Raw genomic sequence first — 27,289 nt, 5'->3', positions numbered from 1 at the left:
ACATGATTTAAAATAACAAAGCATGTCCCCTAGAGAAAAAAACAAAGGGAATATATAATACACACTCGTTTCTTAATGGTGGATTCCTATTTTGTTTTCTGAATGGAGGATTATAGTTTGGTGGGGTGGGGCGGAATTGATTATAAATAATAAAAACTACAGCTCTCTCTAACCTGAGACTATAAGGAGATTTAATTTCCCCAGATTTAAAATGTGAAAATGTTTTGCTTAGAGCCAAATCTGTTGTGTTAGGAAATTAGATTTTCAAAAGCTGAGCTTACTGTATTGGCGTTCTGTGTCAAGTGGTTCCAAGGAGCGGGGCCAGGGAGAGAAATCTCCCAACCTAGCTGTTCCGAAATGTACTCCCCCGCACAGGACAGCCCCCCCAAAGCTTGTCGCTTGATAACCCACCGCTCCACAGCCAAGGGTCCTGTCCTCTCTAACACGTGCGCCTGGCATTGGTGTGCCTCTGCGGGATGGGATCGGCATGAATGGCGCAGTGGGTGCACTTTACCCACGAAAGACCACAACTTGCTCTATCAATAAGGCTGCTCATTGCAGCAGAATGACCAAAAATCTCCTTGAGACCAAATCACTAAACAAAGCTCAGTGACGTAGAAGACACAGAATAAATACATGACCAAATAAAGATGTCTTCATTTACCCGCACACACAGTACAATCCAGAAGCAGTACCTCCTCCAAGAGTGATAAAGCCGGCTTCTGTGTTGGAGGTTGAGGGGGGCACACAAACGACAAGTGACTACAAGTGAGATCAATCCTGATACGTAGAATGAAAAAGCGAACACGCACATAATTCTAAACCGAATGAACACATCCTCAAATCACATGACTACACGGCAAATGCACTGGATTTTAATCTTTAATATCTAACATTATTGCTTTAGGACATGTTTTCCCTGAACCAGGAACAGAGTGCTAATTACATAAAAATATACACATAGAAAAAGTAGTTCTCCATTTTCCCGGGGAAAAAACAGTAACTTCTAGAATACTCAAGTGTTTTGTTTTAATTATAAAGTCTTGGTCATCTCATTTATTAGCTCTGTGACATACATATTTAAATTAAACATTATTAGACAACCGTTACAACTTATAAAGGTAAGGTGCCATTACTGCGTAAAGAGATTCTCCTGTGAGTGGATGTGTCCCTTCTCCCACCCACTAACAAGGCAGCAATATGGTTAGTTTAATTTTATGAGTACACGATCCATTGCTGCAAACACGAATTCTTGTCTCCACCCTGTGCTTATCTGTGCATGTGTGTGACCTGGTTAGATCGCAAGGGCAACCTCTCGAACTTCAACAGCAAGATGAGCTGGGCTTGGGCTTTCGGTGCAGACTGACCGTGTCTGTCTGAATCAAGTGATCTGACCTATCCTCGGTAGCAAGCACTCTTCGAACTGCTTCCTCAAAGGCCGCTGCAACATTCGTGGCATCTTTTGCACTTGTTTCAAAGTAAGGATAGTCGCCGTTGTCCCTGCACCAGGCTTGAGCTTCTTCTGCAGACACCTGCCGCTCGCTGATGTCAACCTTGTTACCCAAAATCACAAAAGGAAAACTTTCGGGCTCTTTCACATCCGCATAATATATGAATTCTTTCTTCCAGTTACTCAAATTCTGGAAGCTTTGAGAATCATCGACGCTAAATGTAAGCAGGCAACAGTCAGAACCTCTGTAAAATGGCGTCCTCAGGCTTCTGAACCGCTCTTGACCGGCGGTGTCCCAAATCTGCATGGTAACAAAATGTCCATCCACCTCCAAATCTTTATTTAAAAATTCCACACCTATTGTATGGAAGAGTTGGGCATCAAACTTATTAGTCACATATCTGTTCATTAGAGAACTCTTCCCAACTCCACCATCTCCAAGGAGAATTACTTTAAAAAGCGATGATTTTCCTGCCATTTTTAATCTCAAGATCTCTGATTTCGGAACCCTGTAAAATAAAAGGGTACCATTACATTCCTTTAGACCTGTACATGGTTCTACATGCCTCTATGAATGTCAGTGTCTAAGGGAAATAAAACACAGAGCCCCAATTCCTTTCTGCACAGGGAATACCGGACGGCAAGAGATGTCACCTACTGAGCCCTCCACCTCGTGCCAGGCACCACCCGACCGTCACTCTCTCTGACAGCTGCTGAGGGCTCATTCTTCCCCTTCTTCGGGCCACCGTTGACTGAGGCTAGCACTCAAGGCCAAGTCTGACCCCAAACACTGTCCTCTCAACCGTTCCTCTTGGCTCACAATAAGCCCTGCCACCATCTGTTAGAGATGCAGTAGGACACCGAAGTGGGCACGTTTCTGTAGCAACTGCAAACAGCCCTCTGGTGGCATGGTGACAGTGTTCACTGATGGCTTTCCTCTCAGGCCAACGGGTTTCTAGACAACCCCCTCTTTCTCTCTCCCAGCGCCATCACCATAGGAGCTGGTAAGCAGGAAACCAGAGACAGAACTGACTGATCTGGCTGTGAACAGACCGAAGCCAACCACCGAGTAAAGGACTCTATTCTTTTCATTAGGAACACTATTTTGAGTTGGCTAACATTAATGTCAGCACCACTCGAATTTTTGATATAATATTATAACCTAGCACATTCTACCCACAAGATTCATTTGGGCAGCTCCAACTCTTCTGAACAAATGTGAGCCTGGGCTGTTACTCGTGTGTTTCGAGGGGGAATGAAATGAACATTAAACAAAAATGTGGTACCATGCGTACCCTTTAGGGGAAGCCCTGGGGCAGGACTAACTCCCCCTCCCCACCACCAGTCCCCTGGGGGGGGGCTGGGGGGGTACGGAGATTCAGACGCCCTTTTGTAGGCTGGTGGGAGCACTGTTCCTATTTAAGGCTTCTGTTTTAATTCTTTATTATGAAAATTTTCAAACATACACAATTTCTGAATAATGAGAATAATATGATGACACCTCACAGACCCTAAACCTAGCTTCACCAATTATCAACTTACAGCAAATCTTGTTTCCTCCACAGCGTCCCATTCTCCCTCTGCCCAATTATTCTGAATCAAATTATATCATTTAAACTGTAAATATTTCAGTATTAAATGGCTTTTAAGATATTTGTAAAGGAAGACAACCTTTAGAGTAGCACTAACAGAATTTTCTGCAATGATGGAGATGTCCTCCATCTGGACTGTCAGCCACTACCCACAAGTGGCTAGTGGGAGCTAGGAAATGAATTTATATAAAATGAAAATGAATTTATATAAAATTATATTTTATATAATTATATACATATATATAAATGAATTTATATAAAATAATATTTTATATTATTTTCACTAATTTGAATAGTCACATTTAAAGAGCCAACAGCTGTATTGGACAGCACAGCCCTAGAGCAAAATTGGTAATTAACTTTAACATGAAAGTAGATATTGTGAATCCCTCAATGGGAAGGTAATAAAGGCATGAACAATAATTGTTGTATTGACTAGGATGAATTTGCAAAATCACTGCAGTAAACAAACATTATCTGGCAATCGCCTGGTTATATGCAAGTATGACCCACTATAATGTAACTGAACAATTCCCATAACGTGCAAGAATTCTGCATTTCCTACTACATGCTACACACTATTCTTATAAATATGTGGCAACTCGTCCCTAACTCTTATTGGTGTTTTTAAATTACTACAGTAATTACTACTATAATTAATACAATTTAAACTGGCCAACAAAAGTGTGAGGCAGTTAAAGTGCGTACTACTTGGAGACTTTTCGACTTCAGTGGATGGCTCTGCCCAATGCCCCGGCTAAATTAATGTTAGGGAGGAAACTCAAACTATCTCAAGCCCTTTAATTTCCTGACATAGTAACAGTGCACTAAATCGGTTCCTTTGTTTAATTCTTTGGAATCTTGATTACACGACTTCAACTTAGAAAAAAAGAGTAGCAAAACCAAAACAGCACACCAACTATTCTGACATAAGGAAAGCATCTAATGCTCCCTCCTTAACATTCTTCAGTGCTTCTCCAGAGATTCAGTTCTAAGGCCAACTTCTAAGGCAAGACACCTGACCCTGCTCCCCATTCCTGGCATCAGCCATTCAGAAACGCACTGTTACAGGGAAGTGAAACTCAGATCCACGGGCTCAGCCCTCACGCTCGCCCTTGCCTTCGTCCCGACACGTGCTGCTCGCTCTGCTGGCGAACCCAGCCCCGCTTCACGAACTAACCACAGGGCCCTCAGAACCGCTCAGCACAGTCATCCCCCACACTGGGAACCTCCCCCAGCAGCCCCCCATCCCAAGGTTGTTCCTTTCCCATGATTTTGAAGATACATAAACACAGACGTTCCACATTGTGTTACAAGGGTGTAACAGATGTGCTGAATTCTAGTCTATCATTTATCTCAGGATTTTAATAAGTCTCTAACTGCCTCACTGGACACAAAGTTTCATTGTACAGCATCAACTTGTTAGGATCTGTACATCAAATTATAAACCAGACTGTGCAATCTGACAACCTCCACCCAGATGTGTGGTTACATACATCTACCAAATTAAGTCTTAGAAATTCCTTGAGATTTGTAATTCATTAACTCTATCAGGACACTTTCATAGTTCTTTTCTTTTTTCATAATAATGTGGGATTTCCTAGTTTGTGCCCTTATTCTGAGCAAACAAATTTGGGATATGCTAGACCCACACACCAGGAAATAGGGTACAATTTTTTACATTTCTCATCTATAGTTTGGGGCCTCCCAGATACCCTATTTGGGGGTACGTTGGCATTTGCTCAAACAACTAATGCAGACACAAACAGCTCTCCGAGTCTAACTGCAGCATTGAATATAAACATGCATGGTGATATAGATAATTATACAAACTATCTTATTTCCCACTGACATCTAACAAAAGCTAGCTTCATGCAATCTCTACATTAACATAATGAGTTTATGAACATTAAAAATGTTCCCTTTTTCTTCTCTGAAAACAGTAAAATGCTTTGAAACTTCTTTAGTATAAGCTGAATGAATAAAGGTATCCTGATACGTTCTTTTCAAAACTTACCTTAAAATGTAATATGAAGGCCTTTTATACTCCAGTTTAGAAGGACTGCCCAAAGGCAATATTCTTCACCCAAGCTAAAACATGACTTTAGCAATCAGCTAAACCCTACGAAGAAATATGCATAAGAAAAGCATGTCACATAAGCCATAATCTTACCTTAATTGTTCAGTTCAAACATCATCATCTGCAAAGAAAAAATCATAAAGCACACCTTAGCAATGTACATTCAATCTGTTTTCATAACTTTAAGAGTAAACACAAGAATTAAAATGCAAAAGAAATGTCTGACTTCCATTAGTAGCTAGATTCTTAATTTAAAAGGAAAACTACACCTGAAAGCTGCCCATGACCTTTCTCAGCCTAAAAATAGCCCTAGAATCAAATACTACACTTTAACCATTGTTGTTTTCCAACAAGTTTTTCACCTGCCCCCACCCATCCTACCTTTCTAAGTATCCCATTTAGACAGCTATAAAATTTGGTTAAGATGAAATGTAAAATATAAATTATTCAAAATCTGCCCAAATTTTGAGTGGTTCAGAACAACCATATTCCACAGAATAAAGCTAACACAAAGAAGGAAAAAAGAAGGACCACTCAAGGGAGAGGCACCCAATGTGACACAGGAAACGTCAGGCAAAGACTAAAGGCAGTGCAGAATTTCGTGAAGCTTCTTTCTGGGCAGCCAAGGCAGACAGGAAACTTTGTGAGCAAATGGAGGCCCACCGTCAGAAAGGAGAACTGGTTCCCTGTGCCAAAGGCCAAGAGCACAGACTTGTGGACAAGCTATTTGACATCCTGCAGCTCTGGGGACTCTGGTGACAGCAGTACCTACCTCTAGGGCTGTCGGGGAGATCCACTTGGACATGGACAACAGGGAAAGCGGTTCACCACTGTGCCAGGCTCATTATAGGAGTGCAGGGAGTTTCTGTGGAATGGACGCATGAAGAAGTCTTTACTGGGAGTTTTACAGAAACTAGGTAGATTTCTTTTATGGCCATTTCTTCAGTCAAATTTCAGAAGAGTCATGGGCAGAACAAACGAGAGGGCAATGCAGGCAGACATTAGGAAGCCAAAGGATCCCAGTCCTACAGACCAAATTCAGGGTGAAGGTTTCCTGTGCCGAGTAGGCAGAGCTGTGCTGAAGTACTAGCCTCTTTCGGTCTAAACCCACAGTTCCAAACCCCTGTCCCTCCCTTTTTTAAAAGCAAAGGGCATTTTTGTGGGACTTACATAAAGCAGCCTTCAACTTATAAATTCAATCGATGAAAAAAATGCTACCCTTCAGAATCTTGATATTTGGGGGTTAAGGATAAAATCACCACCATCACCACGCTAACACTGACTGAGCCCTGCAAGCCACTGACTCTGCTTCACTGTGTTCACTCCTCACAAGCCTCTCATTATCCCTACCCTATGGATGAAGACTGACTCAGAGATGTTACGGTCCTTGCTTGAGCTCACACAGCTAGTGGGGGGGGCACGGGGGGAGTGAGATCGGAATGCGACCGACTCCAAAGCGCAGTAGTTAACCCACAGGCGCGGCAGTCTCGGCTGCCTTTGCATTTATTTCAGAGGGTTCTCCTGTTACTCTCGTACGTACAATGAAAAGAAGGGGTAGCAATGGCAAGCGTCTTCCACTTGCTTGCTTTATTTCGAGACCTGCACAAAAACAAGTTAATCTGACAGAACTACTAGTATTCAATCCACTGACACATAGATAAAGCACATCTGAGTTCTATTAGAGTTTCCACAGTTTGAACATGTTTTAAATGCAATTGCAATCACACATCTGCAGAACCCTGCGGCGCCTCCCAGAAGCGCGTGGAGCAGGTGGGAAAGCAGTTCTGCAGGAGTCCTCAGTGCGTGCCTCCCCGGCCCAGGCACTCAGGATGCAGGCCACACTCAGGCCCTGGCAGGTGGGGCTAGTAGTTGGGGGAGCTGACAATCCGGGCACAAACCCTCTTGTGTTACAACTGATGCAAGTCTTACAGATGAGAGGTACGTGCTATAGAGTACAACACCCAACCAAAACCCAAAGAACAGCTTAAACAGTGCAGGGATTCTGCCCCTGCGGCTCCCTAGGTCAGACCAGGCCCCAGGTGTGAGCATCTCACGGAGCTGCGTGATTCCAGCTATCAAGGGAATTACATTTTCATCCAACACGATCCTGTAACACAGAGAGCTACTTCACCTGCTGCTCAGTTAAAGAAAGTGGTAACTTCCAAGGCCAGAGGACCACCGGCAGTGTTCACCTGCGTTAGCGCGAGACTATGCACCAGTCTCCAGCGTGGGCTGTTCAAAAGCAGCGTCTCCATGACCATGTCAGGCGCACGCTGTCCTTAGGACCAGCCTCCCCAAAGGCTGAGTCCACTGCTGGGGGATTTGGTCTGACCACCGACAAAGCTCAGCAGCAGGAGGAGGAACCTGTGAGAAGGGGGAGGGGCCAGAACCAGGAAGCGGGACCAGTGGTGCGAAGGCCCTGCCAAGGCACCCCGCACGTCCTGGGAGAGCCCAGGGTGGGCCAAACACCTGGAGCCGCGGAGAGCGGAGCAAGCTGTGACGACGGGACTGGAGGGGCAGGGCCTCAGCAGCCACGGAAGGATTTCTGCTGACACCCTCGGAGTGAGCGGAGCCCTGAAATGGCTTCTGCAGCCCACAACCTGAACAGATGCGGAGTCCAGGAAGGTAGCTGGCTGCGATCAAGAGCAGACTGTGGCGAGGGCAGGAGGGAGGCCTCGGGTAGAGCTGCGATGGATCCCTTACGATCCCTCTCAACTGTCAATACTAATGGTATCAGCGAGCTCTGGGGTTGAAAACTGCGGTGGTTGGGCCTCGTACTTGAGACTGCAGTAGGATATTCACTACAAACCCTTCCTCCTGCTCTCTGGTGGGCGGCGAACTCCTGCTCACCCTTGGAGATGCAGCTAGACCTCGTCTCCCCGTGAAGCCCTTCCCCTGCGCTCCTAGCACACCCTAAACGTACCTCTATGTGCAGAGACAATACTGAAATCAGCATGCCTATCATGGCAATTTCATTTTTTTAAATAGTTATTTGCATGCGTGCGGTCTTGGTTGCAGCACGTGGGCTCCTTCGTTGCGGCACGCGGGCTCCTTAGTTGTGGCACGCGAACTCTTAATTGCGGCATGCATGTGGGATCTAGTTCCCTGACCAGGGATCAAACCTGGGCCCCCTGCATTGGGAGCACGGAGTCCTATCCACTGCACCACCAGGGAAGTCCCATGGCAATTTCATTTTTATAATGAAACAAGCTCTCTAAAAAGATTCAATTAATGGAAATGTATTATACCATGACAAAAATGCCCAGACTTTTCCCTGAGTTGTCAGTTTTCTAGACTCTACCAAAAAATACATACCCATACCATTCTAAAACCATCTTGAAAGAAAGGAAGGGAGGGAAAGGAAGGAAGGAAGGAAGGACTTTCCCAGTGGGGCAAATGGAAATGACCTAAATGCATAATTGGGGATCGTCTGCCGCCCTTGAGGAGACATGGAGACTCGGGTCTGTAGAAATACATTGTTAAGTGATAAACTTGAAGAACGTGCACACCGTGATGACACCATGTAAAAGCTCACAGGTTAACATGAAAGTCTGCAAGAAAACCTCGAATAATCAATACCGAGTTCAGTCTTCAAAGTCCTGATTTGGTTGCAAATTCATACTGCTTTTTTTAATGTCAAATGTGTATTTTTTAAAGCAACCAAAATAATTTATTTTGCTCTTGAATCTGCAATTTGGGCAGGGGTTGGCAGACTCAAAAGTATTTTTTAAAGCTTCATTTTCACTTAAAGCCTAGCTTGACTGAATGCCTTAATTGAAATGAAATAGAAATGATTTTCTTTTAAAGTTTCATCAAATACTGCTATCCACCAGACCTTAAGGACAACTGCTTCTTAAATTTTTCTGTAACTCAGATTATATTAAAAATAACTCAATATGAAGCCCAAAACCCAAGCAACAGAAGAAAAATTAGGTAAACTGAACTTCATCAAAATTTAAAACTTTTGTGCTTCAAAGGATACTGTCAAGAAAGTGAAAAGACAACCCACAGGATGGGAGAAAATATTTGCAAATCATATATCTGATAAAGGACCTGTATCCAGAACTCTTTAAATTAAACAATAATAATTTAAAAAAAAAAACTTAAAAATGGGCAAAAATGGTCAACATCATTGGCCAGGTAGTGAAATGCAAATCAAAACTATAATGAGACACCACTTCACACCCACTAGGATGACTAAAACCAAAAAGGCAGACAATAACAAGTGTTGCTGAGGATGTGGGAAAACTAGAAGTCTCATACACTGCTGGTAGGAAGGTAAAATGGTGCAACGATTCTGCGGTTCCCCAAAAAGGTGTAAACACAGAGTTAACATCATGACCCAGCAATTCCTCTCCTAGGCATATGCTTAAGAGAAATGAAAACACATCCACACAAAAACTTGTACATGAATATTCAAAGTAGCAGTATTTACAAGAGCCAAAAAATGGAAACAATCCAATGTCCATCAACTGATGAATAGATAATAAAATGTAGCCTATCCATACAATGGAAGATTAATCAGTCAAAGAAAGGAATGAAGTACTGATGCATGCAACAACGTGGATGAACCTCAGAAACATTATAATTTAAAGAAGCCACACACAAAAGGCCATATATATATTATCCCATTTATATGAAATGTTCAGAATAGGCAAATCCATAGAGACAGAAAGTAGATTGGTGGTTCCAGGGAATCGGGAGTAACTGCTAATGGGTATGGGGTTGCTTTCTTTCTTTTTTTTCGGGGGGGCGGGTATGACAGAAATACTCTGGAATTAGATAGTGGTGACAGTTGCACAATTTAGTGTATATACTAAAAACAACTGAATTGTATACATTAAAAAGGTGAATTTTACGGTATGGGAATTACATCGGCCTCAGAATTAGCAGTAAGACCCTAACATTAGATTTACACGTGCCACAGATGATCTCCTTGTCCCTTCAGCAGTATCCTTTTCAATAAGAAAGTTACACACACAATAGATACTCTATTAGGATTACAATACCATGTGGTGGCACCAATGCATGTCATACATGGCGCACAGTAATCTGAACAGGAAGTTGGTTAAGTAGGTTACTGGCAGGAAAGAAAATAAACCATGCTTTCAGCAAATACCTCAAAACTAAAGATAAAAAAAGTGCATTGTATGCCAACCCTTTCCTTTTCATAACACTATTTTTCCAGCTTTTCTATTGTGTACTTTTATCTTGCACTATCAATTGTTTATGGATAGTATATCAGTAGTAGCCTTTTCCCTGGCCTTCTCCACCCCCATGCTGGCTTCCAAAGCCAATTACTATATTACAGTAAACCAAGGGGGAGTCAGACCCAAGCATGGAGAATATATATCTCAAATAGAAATGTTTGTATGGATTAAAGGTAGACAGTATTTATTGGTCATTGATCTAACTGCCTCCATTCTTACAGATAATGAAACCCATTTATTTCTTTATAACTTTTATTATACAGGATTTTGGGCATGGCATTCCAAGAGCGATCCAACCTCATATACCTGCCTGTCTCAATTATATCCCTACAAGTCACCATCTCCAAACCTATCACAGGCATTTACTGTCCAGCCTTTGCTCAGGCCCTTATCTTGGACTAGCAGGACCCCCGCACACATCAACAGCTATGAAAATCCTAGTCATCCGAAGGCCCACTTTTGCCACCCCCACCCCCCGCCCCCTGAAACCTAATCTTTCTCCTCATTCTCATCATCATTCCACCTCTGTTACAGCTCTCCTTCACTTACGTTTTAACCATCTGTCAGTTGTGTACATGTGTTTCCTAATTACAGCGTCAACTCCCTGGGAGGGACACACAACACCTAATGCCATCCATTCATTTGTCCTTTTTTGGTTCTGCAACATCTAGTACAAAGCTTTCCATTCGATGAGGTACCAAATGAATGCTAAACTGAGAACAAAGAGTGAACTACTTCCTCCTTCATTCTTGTTATTCTACTCTTATTTTTCTATTTGTACTTACCGTACTTACAGTTCTGTGTTTCTCTATTCAATTAGTTCCTTCCCCCATTCTATTTTTGAGGTCTATTAAAATGTGTGGGGGGGGAAATGTGTGGGAGAGGAGAAAAAAAATTGATTCTTACTTGAAAGTCACATGAGGAAACCTCTTTAAAATAAGTACTGAATGCAACAGGAAACGCTGAAAAACGACATTCCTCTAACAAGTTATCAAAGGGAGAGTAGGCTGGGTTTATAAACTGCTTCCTCAAAATTTCAGATTTTCAAATCTGAAACCCCGTGACTAACTCTCACTTCCAAAACCTTAAACTGAATTTATCACTCCTGGTTTAAATTTAGGAACAATTTTTTTTCCCCCCAAAATCACACATTCCTTTTGCACTCACTCTGAATGCCCTAGTGAGAGGCATGCCACTTCATTTCTTTTTTTTTTTTTTTTTTTGCGGTACGCGGGCCTCTCCTGTCGCGGAGCACAGGCTCCGGACGCGCAGGCTCAGCGGCCATGGCTCACGGGCCCAGCCGCTCCGCGGCATGTGCGATCCTCCCGGACCGGGGCACGAACCCGTGTCCCCTGCATCGCCAGGCAGACTCCCAACCGCTGCGCCACCAGGGAAGCCCGCCACTTCATTTCATAGCTTGAGAAACCGAGGCTTGAAGAAACTAACCAAGGCAACAAAAGCATGGATAATCCCTACATTATTTCTATTTTCGCCTGACGTGTATTTGTTTCCTCATATCTTAATACAGGTGTCTCTCTTAACAGCCTATTAGCTCCACCCTTTATTTCCAGTCTTCCTGGTCGTCTTTGCTGAAACACACGAGAGAGGCAAGTCAAGGAAGTCATTAAGTGTAATAATGGGCGTGATCTCTTACAGCAAAAGGTCAACCAAAACAAAAAGAATTAAGCAAAATTCCACAAGAACAGACCAAACTGGAGGCACAACTTGGCAGATGAAATAAATTATCTAGGTGGCCACTGAGCATTACCTCAGAGACAGCTAGACAAGGAAAATGCTGTGTAAATCAAACCACACTACCACGATATCAGAGCAGCTCACTCTACTTAAGGAACTCGTTTCAGTAAGTACTCTTTTATGAAGATGAGCTAATTAAACTTTAAAGAAATACATACTTTCAATTTTGCTTAAAACAAGGCACCTTTGTAGTTAGGTATACTAACCATTAACAGTGGTGGAGAGAGTGGGAAGGGAGAAGAGAGGAGAAAAAAACAGATTTGGTTAAGGAATTCAATTTTCTTAAATCATCCTGAAAGTACAGAGCAGCATGATCCAACAGAACTTCCTGTGATGACGGAAATGTTCTTATGCCCAATACCGTCGTCACTAACCACATGTGTCTCCTGAGCACTTGAAATACGGCTGGTCCAGCTGAAGAAGTGAATTGTTAATTTTATTTCATATCAATTCGTTTAAACTTAAATAGCTACATGAGTATTGTATTAAACAGTACAGGTATCCAGTGTGCTTAATGAAGGAGCTGCAGGGGGAAAATGCACCTCCTAGAATCACATGTGAAATAAGGATGAGGGTACGGATGGAAGCATGTACTTGAGCCTTTCTCTGGAAAGAGTATAAAAAGGTTTCACCAGATTCTTAAAGGAATCTGGACCTCAAGAAATGATCAATACATGTCTGCAATATTTGTATATTTCGTGTGATCGATCTGTGTAGTTCATAACACCCTCAAGACTTTCATCTTTACGTGGCGTTACTATTTCCCTCACCCATAAGACTTTCCTAATATTACACTTTGACCATGAACTGTGACAGTTCAATGAAGAGACTTATTCCCAGGAAACTGCTAATCCTATAAGTGAGGATCACATTTTGTTCTTTGTTTTATTTAATGAAGTCCTTAAAAGGAACAAGCATAAATCTACCTATAATAAGACACCTGAAAAAGGCACTTGAAATGCTTGACAGAAAAGAGTGGGGATAGTTAAAGGCTGCACTTTGGGGGACAGAATTAAAATGCAAAGAAATGGATAAAGGTCACAAAATAGGAAAACTATACTGGGAAGTACACCTAGGTACTTCAGGAAGAAGACTGCATTATGAAAGAAATGATTTTTTTTTTTTTTTTGCCATGCCGCACAGCATGTGGGATCTTAGTTCCCTGATCAGGGATCGAACCCTCGCCCCCTACATTGGAAGCACGGAGTCTTAACCACTGGACTGCCAAGGAAGTCCTGAAAGAAATGAATTTTAATATGCATGTTAGAAAAATACATTAAAGCAGCAAAACACAAACTAAATGTGATTCCTAAATGATCTGCTGTAACTTAAGGGAACCTTGGTTCTGACTTGTCTCTTCAAGTTAGATAAGAAAACTGGTATCTTTAATTTGGAGCAGAAAAGGTTAAGAGCTGGAGAACTTCCATATAAGCTCAGGGAAGAGTTAGTATAGCAACACTGACCACGAGGGCCACAGCAGGTAGAACTCTTTGGCTGTTAGAGAAATTAAATAAGAGGAGTGGAATTTCCCAAGGTCTATTTAAAGAGAACAGCTGTATGTCTGGCATACAGGACTCAACTAGATTAGAGGCTCCCATTCTTCAAGGAAGTTGTCACCAAGTCAAAATGAGAAGAAATTTAAGAGCACTGCAGGTAGCTTTTGTATATTTCGTGTGATCAATTAAAGAAATATAAAGTTCACTTCATCCCACTTCTCCATCAGTGATGCTCCAGTTTGTCCCCACCAAGGTACTGAAGCTGACTTCGCTTACAAAAAGCTTTCCAAGCCCCAACTTACTCTGCCATCACTACCCATTTCGGCTCTGTGCCTGATCAACCCTCTACCCTCTCACTAAACGCAGCTTCTCAACCCCTCTATCCCCCTGAATGTCAGCAAAAGTCACCAGAGACCTCCTAATGGCCAGTCCATTGGCTTCTCCTCGGTCCTCATCTAAATGCCCTAAGGCACATGCAGCCCTAAATAATGAAAAAAGTGCCTCTCTTAGGACTTCCCTGTGTACACTTCTAGAGACACACGCTCATGGTTGACCAATGTTCTCACCAGAGGCCCGCCTAGTTGACAGTGAACTCTGAGATGTAGAGATTTATCTGAATGTACATGATATAAAATCTCAGAAGGGTACACAAGGCTTTTTTTTTTTTTTTTTTAAACAAATAAGGTAATGGAGGCCCAACTAGGAAAGGGTCTTGTAAGTATCACATCCATAGCTGGAGGCCTCAGTAGGACCTTCAAGTCTTAGCCAGGACTCAGCCACCATTACTGCCTCTATTAGGTCTAAACAGCCTGGCAATGACCTTGAAAATGCTTCCTACTTCATTGTTCATAAAACTACTCTGATAATAGTTTCTGCTTTCTCTTCCCCTCACCCCGTTGGCTTTCTGCAACCTAGATGGCTCCCTTTTCTAACGGGCTCTTAAGGAGATGTACCACAAGGTTGATGAGCTTACCTCTTCCCAAACCATATCTTCCTGGGATATAAAACCCAGTGATTCCTAAACTAAAGCCCACCTCCACCCTCCCACCCCTTGGGCACCAGATAAGAATTCCAACCCCCTTTATAATATATTCATCTGGTACTCTGATGGCAGTTCAAATTCAACATATCTAACACCAAACTAAGTATTTCCCCCATTTTCAAAATCTCTTTCTTCTTCTGTCTTACCCACTTCATTCACCCACACAAGAAACATGTCCACTTCCCTCCCTACCTACTGCCATTCTTTTGTTTGCTCAAATAACAAACGCTATGACCATAGTAACATCAGCCACCACTGTTCACTGAATGTCTACTAGGTACCTGGCAGAGAGCACCTTGAAGTCACCTGCAAGTCGGACACTACCACCCATGTTTTATAGATCAATAAACCAAGTTCATAAAGATTAAATAACTTCCCCCTGGTCTAATTAAACAGGGCAGGTCAAACATGTGTGACCTTCACTCCCATCAGAAGACAGGAAAGGTCTAAAAAATGTACAAACCCAAAAAGGACAGTAAGAGAGAACAACTGTAGATGAGAGACAACAAAACCGAGAAGATGGAAAGCAAATGGTCCAGCAGTGACAAACTGAAGAGACAGAAATCCTAACTTGGGGAGAAGCAGCTGACGATGAGAAACCAGCCCCAGAGAGCACACAGACCCCAAAGGGCACGAGGCACTTCTCAACACTGACTGAGACAGGCTGGCTGGGCGGAAAGCACAAGGGTAGACCCCATGACACCTCCTCTGCACCCAGGGGCCCCTTTCTCCACCAGCAGACCCACTTCCTAATAAACTGTGTGCAGCAGAAGTTGGGGATGGAACACTCTGGACGATGAGGGAGGGGAGATCAAGCGACAGTGCACACAGGAAACCAGGCAGGGCAGGGTATGTGATATTTTGGAGGGCACCACAGAGGTCCTGGCCGCCCACAGGATGCCACACAACTGGCGCTCAAGGGAGTTCAGTCCCCACGTTAGCTCACACCACATTCCTTTCGATGACACCGTATCTTTGTGAGGCGGGGTTTCCCAGGGCTAGTGTGATAAAATTCAGGTACTGTGCAAATATTAATGTGGAAGAGGATATGAGGGTAGGAGCTGTTTGCTCCCAAAGAGCATAGCTGAAATTTTATTTAAGAGTACTGGAACTCATTCTAGAAAATGCTCTGCGCTCACCAACATGTGGCCTTCAAGCAGCTCTTCTGTTCTGACTTCCAACTAAACCACATATGTATGTTCAGGTGTATTCACCTAATCACTGCTCTGGTTACACATGCAAGTGTGAAACTGCGCACACCCGAGAGATCGCCTAGCCACACACCACACCCCAGGGAGTTCCAGCATTTGCAAACCTGTTAAATCATTTAAACACTCCCTATCTGTTAAAGTTCTACAGAGCAAGTTCCAGAAACAGGAATCTGTAAGGCGTCTTTCAGGCTTCTCTAACACTGATAACACAACCACTCTCAAGAGAACAAACCTTCTGGAAACGAGCTTGGCTTCTGTACCCCCAAACCTAATCCAGTTCATAAGAACCTGGAATGAAAACAGTTCACGCTGACCCAGCAGCTCAGTTCACTGGCTACACTGCTCTGCTGTCCTTCACACTTGGATAATGAAATGTGGCCACGGGATGAATGTAGAAAGTTGTTCCATACTGTTTCTCCATCCCCATCAAACACAGTAGACATTTGTAAGGCATCAGGCCTCGGACACAAGTGGAGCCTGTGTTCAGACTCCCCGTGATGAAATGAGCCGGGTTCAGTGAAGCCAGCGTGAAGCCTCCATGGCCTGCTTCGCTTCTTTCTATATTTCTTCCAAAACGCACGGCCGGCTCTCCCGAGCCCATGCTGATCTAGCTATGACCTCGCCTACATTCACTTAGATCTCATCTTCTCTGTGTTCATGATAAGCAACAGCATCCTAAACCCTGTACCGGCCACGGTCAAAAACTAACAGAAAGTAATGGAAGAACCCAGAACGTGGAAACACAGAGAGCTCAACTTCACTACGTACAATACCAAGATTCACGCTGGGAAATGGAGAGTTTTCCGAGTTCTCTCCCCAGCGGGCATGCCCAGGCTTTCTGGCAAGCTCTGGCCTCACCTCCCTAACCCAGGGTAGCCGGCCCCTCTCCACCTACACTCCTGGGTCCCCCCTCCTTCCCGCAGGTACCCTGACCTTTCATCTGCATCACAGCTTTCCAAACTCGCTGAGGCGTTTTGTGAGTTCACCCCCTCAAAAAAAAAATCCTTAATAAATGTTCTGCTGAAGACCTACTTAGTCACAGGCCCTGTTTTCTTGTCCTTGGTTTTGACTAACAAATTTATTACCTAGCTAGCTTTCAAGTGAGATGTGTTTCACACACACACACACACACACACACACACACTCTCTCTCTCTCTCTCTCTCTCTCTCTCTCTCTCTCTCTCTCTGCTTGACCAGCAAATTGCCTGAGGCAGAACTACAGGCACACCTCGTTTTATTGCACTTCACAGATACTGTGGGCTTTTACAAATTGAAGGTCTGTGGTAAACCCTTGCATGGAGCAAGTTTATCGGCGCCATTTTCCAACAGCATTTGCTCACTTGTCTCTGTGTCACATTTTCATAATTCTTGCAATATTTTAAACTTTTTCATTATTATTATGTTTGCTATGCTGATCTGTGATCACTGATGTCAGTACTGCAAAAAGATTACAACTCACTAAAGACGCAGATGATGGTTAACATCTGTTAGCAATAAAATATTTTTTAATTAAGGTACAAGCATTGTTTTTCTTAGGCATAATGCTACTGCACACTTAATAGACAGGTACAGTATAAATGTAACTTTTATAAGCACTGGGAAACCAAATTTGTGTGACTCACTTTATTGCGATGGTCTGGAACCAAATCCAAAATATCTCCGAGGTATGCCTGTACTTGGAAGCCAATTATGTGACGTCTTTACTTGGTGTCATGTATTCTCATTCACATACATTATAAAGTAAAAGCATCTCATTTTATGAAGAAAGAAATGTGGTGACCTAACCTGGCCAGAGAAGCAAGCCAACTGCAGATCCAGCAAGACTCCTCCAAGTGGATGTTCTTCCTGCACCAATTCCTCTGATCCTTCCCAGAATAAAACCCCTCCAGTAGTAACAGAGCACACATCCCTTTGTTAGACGCCACGCGATAGCAATCATTTTTAGGTGTATAATTTAGCATCCCCTCTACCCCACAGCAGACAAAAATTGATAAGAGGCAGAGAAATCTATCCATTAGCAATGAACAACACACTGTCCATCAGCACGAGTCAAAAAGCAAAGCTCCTCACAAAAGATGCCGTGCCGACCGCATGAATAACAGAATAACACTCACAGTGATTGCTAAACAGAGCCAACCCTTTTTTTGGCCGTGCTGCACAGCTTGTGGGACCTCAGTTCCCCAACCGGTGATTGAACCCAGGCCACAGCAGTGAAAGCCCAGAATCCTAACCACTAGGCCACCAGGGAACTCCCAGAACCAACCCTTTTGGACTCCTCTCACTCACTCCCAAAGTTCACCTAAGAGTTATATCTGCCACCAGAATGAAGCACTACATGGACTGAAGGGGCTAGATTTAGGCATGGTGAAAACAGGCTGGAGAATGCCAGAGGAAGAATGCAAAATTCAATTTAAAAAAATGTCACCGCTTATTTGTTCTTTTTTTTTAAATAAATTTATTTTTAATTTTTATTTTTGGCTGTGTTGGGTCTTTGTTGCTGTGCATGGGCTTTCTCTAGTTGCGGCGAGCGGGGGCTACTCTTAGTTGCAGTGCGTGGTCTTCTCACTGCGGTGGCTTCTCTTGTTGCGGAACACGGGCTCTAGGCGCGTGGGCTTCAATAGTTGTGGTGGCTGGGCTCTGTAGTTGTGGCGCACGGGCTTTGTTGCTCCACGGCATGTGGGATCTTCCCGGGCCAGGGATCGAACCTGTGTCCCCTGCATTGGCAGGCAGATTCTTAACCACTGCGCCACCAGGGGAGCCCCATATTTCTTGATTTCAATGATAAAATGCATGCAGAACTACTGTCTACTTAGGCTAATTCAAGGAAGAATTTTATGCTCAACAAGAATGGCTTCCCAATTTGTTTCTTGTAAATATTCACATGTGGTCAACTGACAAAACTATCAAAAACACATCAACCTTATAAATTAGGAGCTTAGGATTAACATACATACAGTAATATATATATATAAAATAGATAACCAACAAGGACCTACTGTACTGCACAGGGAACTCTATTCAATATTCTGTAATAACCTATATGGGAAATGAATCTGAAAAAGAATGAATATACATATATGTATAACTGAATCACTTTGCTGTACACCTGAAACTAACACAACGTTGTAAATCAACTATACTCCAATAAAATTTAAAAGAAAAACACATCAACCTTTCCCCATTTCACCTAAGTCCACCCACAGTAAATGCCATGACACAGGTACCTATGTGCTGGCGTGCAGCTATTTTTTTTTAAATTTTTAACAAATTTATTTATTTATTTATGGCTGCATTGGGTCTTTGTTGCTGTGCACAGGCTCTCTCTAGTTGCGGTGAGCGGGGCCTACTCTTTGTTGAGGTGCGGGGGCCTCTCACTGCGTTGGCTTCTCTTGTTATGGAGCATGGGCTCTAGGTGCACGGGCTTCAGTCGTTGTGGCACGCGGGCTCAGTAGTTGTGGCGCACGGGATTCATTGCTCCGCGGCATGTGGGATCTTCCCGGACCAGGGCTCAAACCCGTGTCCCCTGCACTGGCAGGCAGATTCTTAACCACTGCGTCACCAGGGAAGCCCCAGCTGTTTTGTTTAAAGACACCTGGCCCATGACCTTGGCTGGGCAATAAATTTTGTTCTAGGACAAAGTTAGAACGTGATCTCATGACTGTGATTAGACTGTAAGCTTCAGGGAGGTGGGGACTCCCCATTGCCCTTCATATCACCAGCACCTTTGTATCAGCAACCGACGGGCTACTCAGAAAATGTTTGTTGACAAGTGGAATAATACAGAAACCAAATTCCCTATGTCTGCTTCAAGGGCTCTCAGTGACTCTCAAGTTCTGACACTTTTGCCTTCGGAAGAAAAAAGGGGGGGAGGGATTTCCCTGGTGGTCCAGTGGCTAAGACTCCACACTCCCAATGCAGGGGGCCCAGGTTCGATTCCTGGTCAGGGAACTAGATCCCAAGTGCCGCAACTAAGACCCGGCACAGTCAAATAAATAAATATTTAAAAAAAGGGTGGGGGGAGATTCTGTTATCAGAAATTTTTTGGTCAATCTTTCAAATGAATGAATATGTCCCTTAATCAAGGGAAATCTCTTCAAGTTCTCAAATCCTCCCCACCCCCTGCTCTTTCTAAAAATGAGGAGGCGGTACCCTAAATAGGAACCAACATCACATTTGAAGAACTAGAGAAGCGCTGACTGTGAGCTCTGGAGTTACACAGACTGAGGTCAAGCAGGGCTTCTCAACCTGGGTGCGAGCGACATTCTGGGCCAGACAACTGTTTGCCGTGGGTCCCGTGTATTGTAGGCTGTTGAGCAGCATCCCCGGTCTCCACCCAATAGGTGCCTGCAGCACACCCTCTCAGGTGTGAACCAAAAATGCCTGCAGACACTGTCAAATACCCTCCACCCCCCACTGAGAACTACCACTCTAAACTCACACAGCCCTGCTCTGAATCCCGGCTCTGCCCCCTCACCACCCAGACCTACCCCTCCTACGCCCCAGCAAATTCTTCATCTTTAAAATGGAGCTAATACCACAGAAATGCTGTGAGAAGTAAATGAAATGATGTACTTACAGGATTGACATGCACAGACCTCCCAGTGCTGGAGTGGCCGCCCAAGAAATGGTAAGAAATGAGGGTAGGCTAAAAGTTCGTCTCTAGAACCAAAGGAACTTATCTGCAGGCCTCCAGAGTACCACAGTCTAGATGGAAGAAGTGGCTGATGAAGAAAGAAATGAAAATAGGAGAGGCTGGACAAGAGGGAAGAGCACTGAAGTATTTCCTTAGTCTCCAAGAACCCGGCTTGGAGTCAAGGCCAGCAATGTTCTACTTAGTTTTCCTCCGTCTATTCTAACCTCACAAATGATAAACCAAAAATATCCCCAACTCACAAAACTCTCCAAAGTAAATAAGTCAGCAAGCCAGAAACTTTTTAGTACAAACAAGAGGAATTTACAATGTCCACACAAAAATACTCAAAGCCCCAGACGGCCACAGCAGATGCACAGAGTAGGAGGCAAGCAGTGAAGATAACTTCAACCTAAGCTTCTAAAAGCGAAACAAAGAACAGTCTTCTTAAAAGTCCCTGGCTGAAGAATACCGAGCTTCCTTCATCTCTTCAGTTTTGTTCCACCCAACGGTTTTTGAGATTACGGGCAATTTACGTATTTTCCACTACAATGATGCCAGAGAAAGACAAACCCGGAAGAAAAATTTTTTTAATTGATTTTTTTAAAAGGAACCAAAATCTATTGATTTTTATCAGGCCTCCGAAATCCTACAAAAAGAGCGTGGTCACGTGACAATTTGGAAACTAGCAGAAAACTCATTCCTAAAAAGAACCCCGGTCACGGGATGTGTCATCATTTGAAAAGAAAAAAACCTCCACCCAAAAACCAACTGATACCTCCACAACTATTTGGTCAGCACTTAAAATTTTCATCTTGCCTCCCTACATACTAAGTTGGAAGAAAGAGAGGAACACGATTACGAAACCCTAGCGAGAGTCTGAATCCGATAACACCCCACACGTCCCAACTGGTCTTCCGAGTGGCCCCAACACCTTAGCAAATATCCACCTGGGAAGCAGGTCGGAGGTCGCCAATATCAAATCGTGCGCGCCTCTGCTTTCTCTCCATGAGTCATGCGGGAGTGCGCTGGGTTGGCGTGCCTGGGTGGGTTTCTCCGTGTGACCCTGTGTGTCTCCCCGGGGGTTGGTGTGGATGTGTCCCTTTCCCTGGGTGTTTGGGTATGTGTCACCAGGTGTCGATGGATCTCCTTCCCCGTGTGTGTGTCTCCAGGACGTCTGGGCGTCTGTCTTGGGGCGTGTGTCTCTCTCCCCGGGTGCGCGACCCCATCTTTCCACCTGCGTCAGTCAGTAGGAGGCAGGGGGCAACAGGCCGCCCCGCCACCCCGGGGGCGGGAGAGTGACCCGCACGGGCCACGCACGCCTCCCGCCCCAGCTGCCCGAGGCCCAGGCCGCACACGCGGCCCGCGGGCTCCTCTCAGACTCTGACGCCCGCGCAGCCCGCCTAGGCCCCCGCCCGGCCCCGAGGGGAGTCAGCGCCCCGCTCACCTCGCAGCCACACGGAGGAAGCCCGGGAGCTCCGGGCCGGCCCGTCCGGGTGCAGTGAGGAAAGAGAGAGGGTCGAGGACCCAGCGGCCAGCTGACGTCCGCAGCACTGTCCGGGTCCGACTACAGCTGCTCCCGTCCAGCACCGAGGGAACAACATGGCGACGGGGCGGGGCCGGGGAAAAGAGGGCGGGGCCTGGCCGGCGGGAACCCTGGGAAGGCGGGGCGGGGCCTGGTCGGGGGGCCCGGGGGCGGTGGGGCCTCGAGGTCTCCTTCGCCCAGCCCTCACCCGCTCCGTGCCTGTCAGTTCTAGCTAAATCCCGGGTTCTCCTCCGGTCGGCTATTCCTCTGGTCCTACGGCTCCGCTTCCGCGAGAGAGAGCACGAAATAATAGTTATCTTTAAAGGGTGACGTAAAGTGGAAATATACAGATCGCATAAGCACAATCACAGGATGCTGTGATTACGTTGAGAAATGAATATGCAAATAGACAAACGAGTAGATGAAAAATGAGAACAGCTGTGATACGGTGAAATAACAGGATTTTTGAGTACATTTTTTAAATTTCCTTGCTCTTGTTAAAAATTTTACTGCCTCTGTCCTCTCTAAATAAAAAGCAGTAGTGGGAAAAGGGGGTACTGAGGAAACTCATCTTAATTCCTCACTTTAAACATGGAGTTGATCGCACGGGTCTTCCGATACAGGCTCCTGGAGACCAAAGAGGGATTTTTAGTCCCTCTAAATATATTTTGTAGCGCAGATTTAGTTTGTTTATTTTCCAAGAGAAGGATCTCACTTTTATTATTTCCTGGGCCCACAATCATTAACCTCTGGCTCTTTAGGGAGTCATTTTCAGGTAATGAATCTAATTTAAGACTTTTCATTCAGTACTAGAACGGTTCTATTTGAGAGAGTTTGTCACAAGTATCAATATAAAAGACAATTTTAGAATACTTGTGGAAGTGGGACATGTAATAAAGACTGAGTTCTAGTTTGAGCTTCAATGAATTTTTCTTTTATAGAAAAAAAAAATCTTAGGGACTTCCCTGGTGGTCCAGTGGGTAAGACTGGGCACTCCCAATGCAGGGGACCTGGGGTCCATCCCTGGTGGGGGGAACTAGATCCCACATGCATGCTGCAACCAAGAAGCCCACATGCTGCAACTAAGACCTGGTGCAGCCAAAATAAATTAATTAATTAAATTAAAAAAAAATCTTATCCATATAGGTTATTTCCCCAAGGAAACATGAGTAAAGGCTTATAAAATACAAACCTATTGACAATAGGGAGGAGGAAGAGATATTCATTATCTTATTTTAAAACACATAATTAAAACTACACAACAAAACAAACATATAAGAACATTAGAGTTAATTTTCCAAAAGAAAATAAAAATACGTAGTGTCAGATACATTGGACTAAACTGCAACAAGCATTCCATAGGGTCACTAAGGAAATGCTACCTGAAAATCATGTGTCATAATCATAGCCAAGGAGTGACGGGGTAAGGGTTTATCTCTGTAACCGGTAATACCAACCAGCTATTAACAGGTGCACTTACGAAATTATTGTATCCTGACTTAAAGTAAGCCTTGAGAAAGCTAAGATTTTTCGAAAAAGGGCCCTAAGAAGGTCCTACAAGTGATTCTTACGCTGTTCCAAAATGTGAGTGAGGCATATAAACATATCTGAGTGTAGCCATAGTCAGCACCTGAAGAAAGAATTGCAGAAAGCTACTTTTTCTGAAATAACTCTTACTTGGACACCAGCCAGCTGACTCTTAAGAATACTTGTATATTTTGGTCTCTTCCACCATCCACTTTTTCTTTTTTTTAAATTTACTTATTTATTTTGGGCTGCATTGGGTCTTCATTGCTGTGCGCGAGCTTTCTCTAATTGCTGTGAGCAGGGGCTACTCTTAGTTGCGGTACGTGGGCTTCTTATTGCGGTGGCTTCTCCTGTTGTGGAGCACGGGCTCTAGGCACAGGCTTCAGTAGTTGAGGCTCATGGGCTCTAGAGCGCAGGCTCAGTAGTTGTGGTGCACGGGCTTAGTTGCTCCGCGGTATGTGGGATCTTCCCAGACCAGGGATCGAACTCATGTCCCCTACATCGGCAGGCGGATTCTTAGCCACTGCGCCACCAGGGAAGTCCCCACCATCCACTTCTTTACCTAATCGATTTGACAGTGCAAGAGTAGGGTGGGTGGAAAGATTTTTCCCTGAAGGGCAAGTTTGGGGCATTTTTGTTGTTGGACATGTGTGGCTGGCAAGCTGACACAACTTAGATAGATGGTCTCTATCACTCTTGCTCCATGAGCTTGTTTACTGACGAAAAACATTGAAGAACTGACGTATTTTGGCCCCCTTCATCTAATTAGGGTTTTCGCCTTTATATTCTGTAAACATCTAGTGCATCACTCAAGGAGGAAAAAGAGATCAAGGCTGCTGGGCATTAATGATTCCTTTCCTTAAATAACACCTACTTATTACTATGAGCACTGGGAGTTAATACTCCATTTCAAGCTGGAGTCTGAAAGAAATCACCTCTGGTGTCTCTGATGAAAAGCTACAAGTAAGTGGACCCCAGATTCAGGTATAATAAATATTGATTATAATTAAACTGACTGTGGACTTCTTACACTCCACGCTTCCACTGCAGGGGGTGCGGGTTTGATCCCTGGTCCCCTGGTCGGGGAACTGAGATCCCGCATGGCCCGTGGCGCGGCCAGAAAAAAAAGAAAGAAAATTAAATTGATTATACTTTTCACATACAGGGAAAAAACACAGGACTCAATGGTCGGCAATTTGACCATTAAATGACATATCTAAATAATCAGATATGTGACCTCTCAGGCATTGAGACTACAGCGGGTAGACAAGACACTGGAGGAATTCAGGGGTGTCCCCAGGCACCCTCCCTCATTTTTGCTTCTATCCACCAGCTGTGTTTATATCATATGACCTTACCTTGCTGAATAAATTGGATTCAGTCCCTTTCCTAAGAGAGCTCAGAAGAGTGGAGAAGACATTCAATAAGCAACTAAATAAATGTGCAGTTATAAATTGGATTAAGGGCCTTGAAGGAAATAAACAAGGTGCGGCTGGTGGGAATACAGGGTGATGGGACCAGAGAAGGCATGAGTGAGGAGGTAACTCATGATGAGCAAGTAGCAGTGGGCAGGGCTGGTGCAGGATGAGGGCACAGCAGTTCACCAAGAACCTAGCATGTAGCTGCACTCAAATTCTAAATAAAGATGCAAACTATTACAAGATCTTCATCACTGATGGAAAAACTGAAATTATAATTTTTTCTCTATCCATAACTAAATCCAATGTGCTCTCTTAAAAGTAATAAGTACATGTTGAATAGCGCTGCTCTTTCTTTACCACACTCTAAACATAGCTTAACCTGGGCAATTACAGAGGGCAGAATGACACAGGCATTAACCTTCAGGAATGAAGTGGGGAATTTGATCCCTTTCCTGATGTCCTGGTGAATGTGAGTCATAAACTGAACTTCACCTTTAAAGGCAGTAGGAGGAAAATCCCAGGCACACCATGGTTACGATATGTAAATAGTATGTTTGTGTGTGTTTGTATGGGTGTTTGTGCACGTGAGTGTTTATTAAAAAAAAAGAATGGAAAGGAAGTAGGAAACTCAAAACAGCTGAATTGTTAGGGGAGTAGAAATCTGGGTAATTTTTATTGAATTTTTGAATCCCATGTTACAATATGCTTTTGAGCAGTAAGTGGAAAATTTTTAATGAAGCAATTTTAAGCAACCTTTCGAAATACTTTCTATGACATCCAAATGTAATCTTTGCCTTAGGCTTCAATGGTAAGGGCCAGACAAAAATCCAGTTATCTTACCAACTCTTTCCTTCAGACAGAAGCCCTTCCGAATCCACAGAAACATATAAAAGTTTGAGCCGCTCCTAGAACTCAGGACAGTAATGCTGAAGTGTGCTCTTCCCACCTCCCCGTTGCCATACGTCTGAGTACCCAATGCCCATCAACAGCTTTCTTGACCTTTTCAGTGTAAAAGCTGAGACGACTATTGTGCTCACATAAGCAACTTCTTTCCTCTCACATCCTCCTGTCAGTGCCATCCACATAGGCATAAATAATCCATGCCGGTTCAGGCTGCTGGCCACAGCTGTAGCTAGGCTCAGCCTAAACTCAATCCCTGATTGGATTAAAGTGATAAATCCCTCACCCTGTCTGCCTAATGAAGGACTGTGGGAACTCTCAATGGTGAAAGATATTATCTAGACCATTTATGTTTCATTTATACACAATGCACAGCATGCAACAAAAAAATATTAGACATGCCAAGAAGCAGCAAAAAGTGACACATAGTCAAGAGAAAACAAAACAATAGAATTGAATATGTTATGACAATTTAAATGTATCTCAGGAATGCAAGGGTGGTTTAACATTAACAGTTTGAAAGAGGGAAAAAACATACAATCAAATCAATAGACGAAGAAAAAAATGCATTCAATAAAATTCAACAACCATTCGTGACAATCTCAGCAAAGCAGGAATAAAAGGGAAGGTTCTTAACCTCATAGAGAATATCTACTGAAAACCTATACCAAAACATCATTCATTCTTAATAGTTAAACTCTGTAAGTATGCCCTTTAAAGCAGGGCAAAGATAAGTATGTCTCTTCAACATTGCACTGAAGGTCTTAGCACACAGAAATAAAAGAACAAGTATCATGATTGCAAAGGGAGAAACAAAACTGTATTAAGCACAGATGATATGCTTAGAAAATGCAAAGGACTCCATAGAAAACTTATCATTCAAAGAGTTTAACAACTTGCCTTGCTATAGACTGAAAGTGCGTATCCCCCCAAAATTCATAGGTTGAAATCCTAACCACCAATGTGATACTCCGGCCAATCAGATCCTCTCTTTGAAGATCTGAGTCTTGGGAAAGCAACACAGAGATGCTGGAACAGCTCAGAGTTCATTCTGCCATGGGTAGTGGTGGCCCCTGGTACCCAGTGACCACAGATAATGACAGTGGTGATGATGCCAGTGGCAGGATCTAGTACCTATAGCAGTGACAGCATCTTAATTAAGCCATTCATGATCTGGATTCCTGTTTTCCTGCCCACTGTCCAAACTCAACACTCCAGCCTTGCCTCTAAGAGCTACCCAGCATCTCCCCAAGAAACTCCTTTTCTAAGTTAGAAGGAGTTGATGTCTTTATTTGCAACTATTGGGTTGGCCACAAAGTTCATTTGGGTTTTCCATAAGCTGTTAACACTCTCTTAACACTTTTGGATCAGCCAGCTTAAGCTAAGCCATGCAGTGGTAGAAAAAATGACCCCTCCTCAAATCTCCGTGGCTTACAAAAACAAGATTTAT

At 43.8% G+C, this 27,289-nt stretch overlaps 1 protein-coding gene across 3 annotated transcripts; it reads right to left on the bottom strand.

Annotated features, from left to right (window-relative positions):
* Nucleotides 1–864: 864 nt before the first annotated feature.
* Nucleotides 865–22,401, bottom strand: RAB9A (RAB9A, member RAS oncogene family). 3 transcript variants are annotated; one of them, XM_079911107.1, is made up of 4 exons: nucleotides 21,914–22,401; nucleotides 5,895–5,987; nucleotides 5,060–5,164; nucleotides 865–1,959 (listed from the first exon to the last, which is right to left on the bottom strand). In XM_079911107.1, exon 4 carries the CDS (start codon nucleotides 1,926–1,928, stop codon nucleotides 1,323–1,325), a length of 606 nt encoding a protein of 201 aa, XP_079767233.1. In that variant the 5' UTR covers nucleotides 1,929–1,959; nucleotides 5,060–5,164; nucleotides 5,895–5,987; nucleotides 21,914–22,401; the 3' UTR covers nucleotides 865–1,322. The 3 variants fall into 3 exon arrangements, with proteins under 3 accessions (XP_079767233.1, XP_079767232.1, XP_079767234.1); XM_079911106.1 differs by lacking the exon at nucleotides 5,060–5,164 and adding an exon at nucleotides 5,216–5,243 and having other exon boundaries at nucleotides 21,914–22,126; XM_079911108.1 differs by lacking the exon at nucleotides 5,895–5,987.
* Between the last annotated feature and the right edge of the window lie 4,888 nt (nucleotides 22,402–27,289).

The sequence above is a fragment of the Stenella coeruleoalba genome (assembly GCF_951394435.1).
Source record: "Stenella coeruleoalba genome assembly, chromosome: X".
In the NCBI taxonomy this organism is placed as follows: domain Eukaryota; kingdom Metazoa; phylum Chordata; class Mammalia; order Artiodactyla; family Delphinidae; genus Stenella; species Stenella coeruleoalba.
The sequence above is the reverse complement of the archived record's forward strand: the minus strand, read 5'-3'. Positions and strand labels throughout refer to the sequence as shown.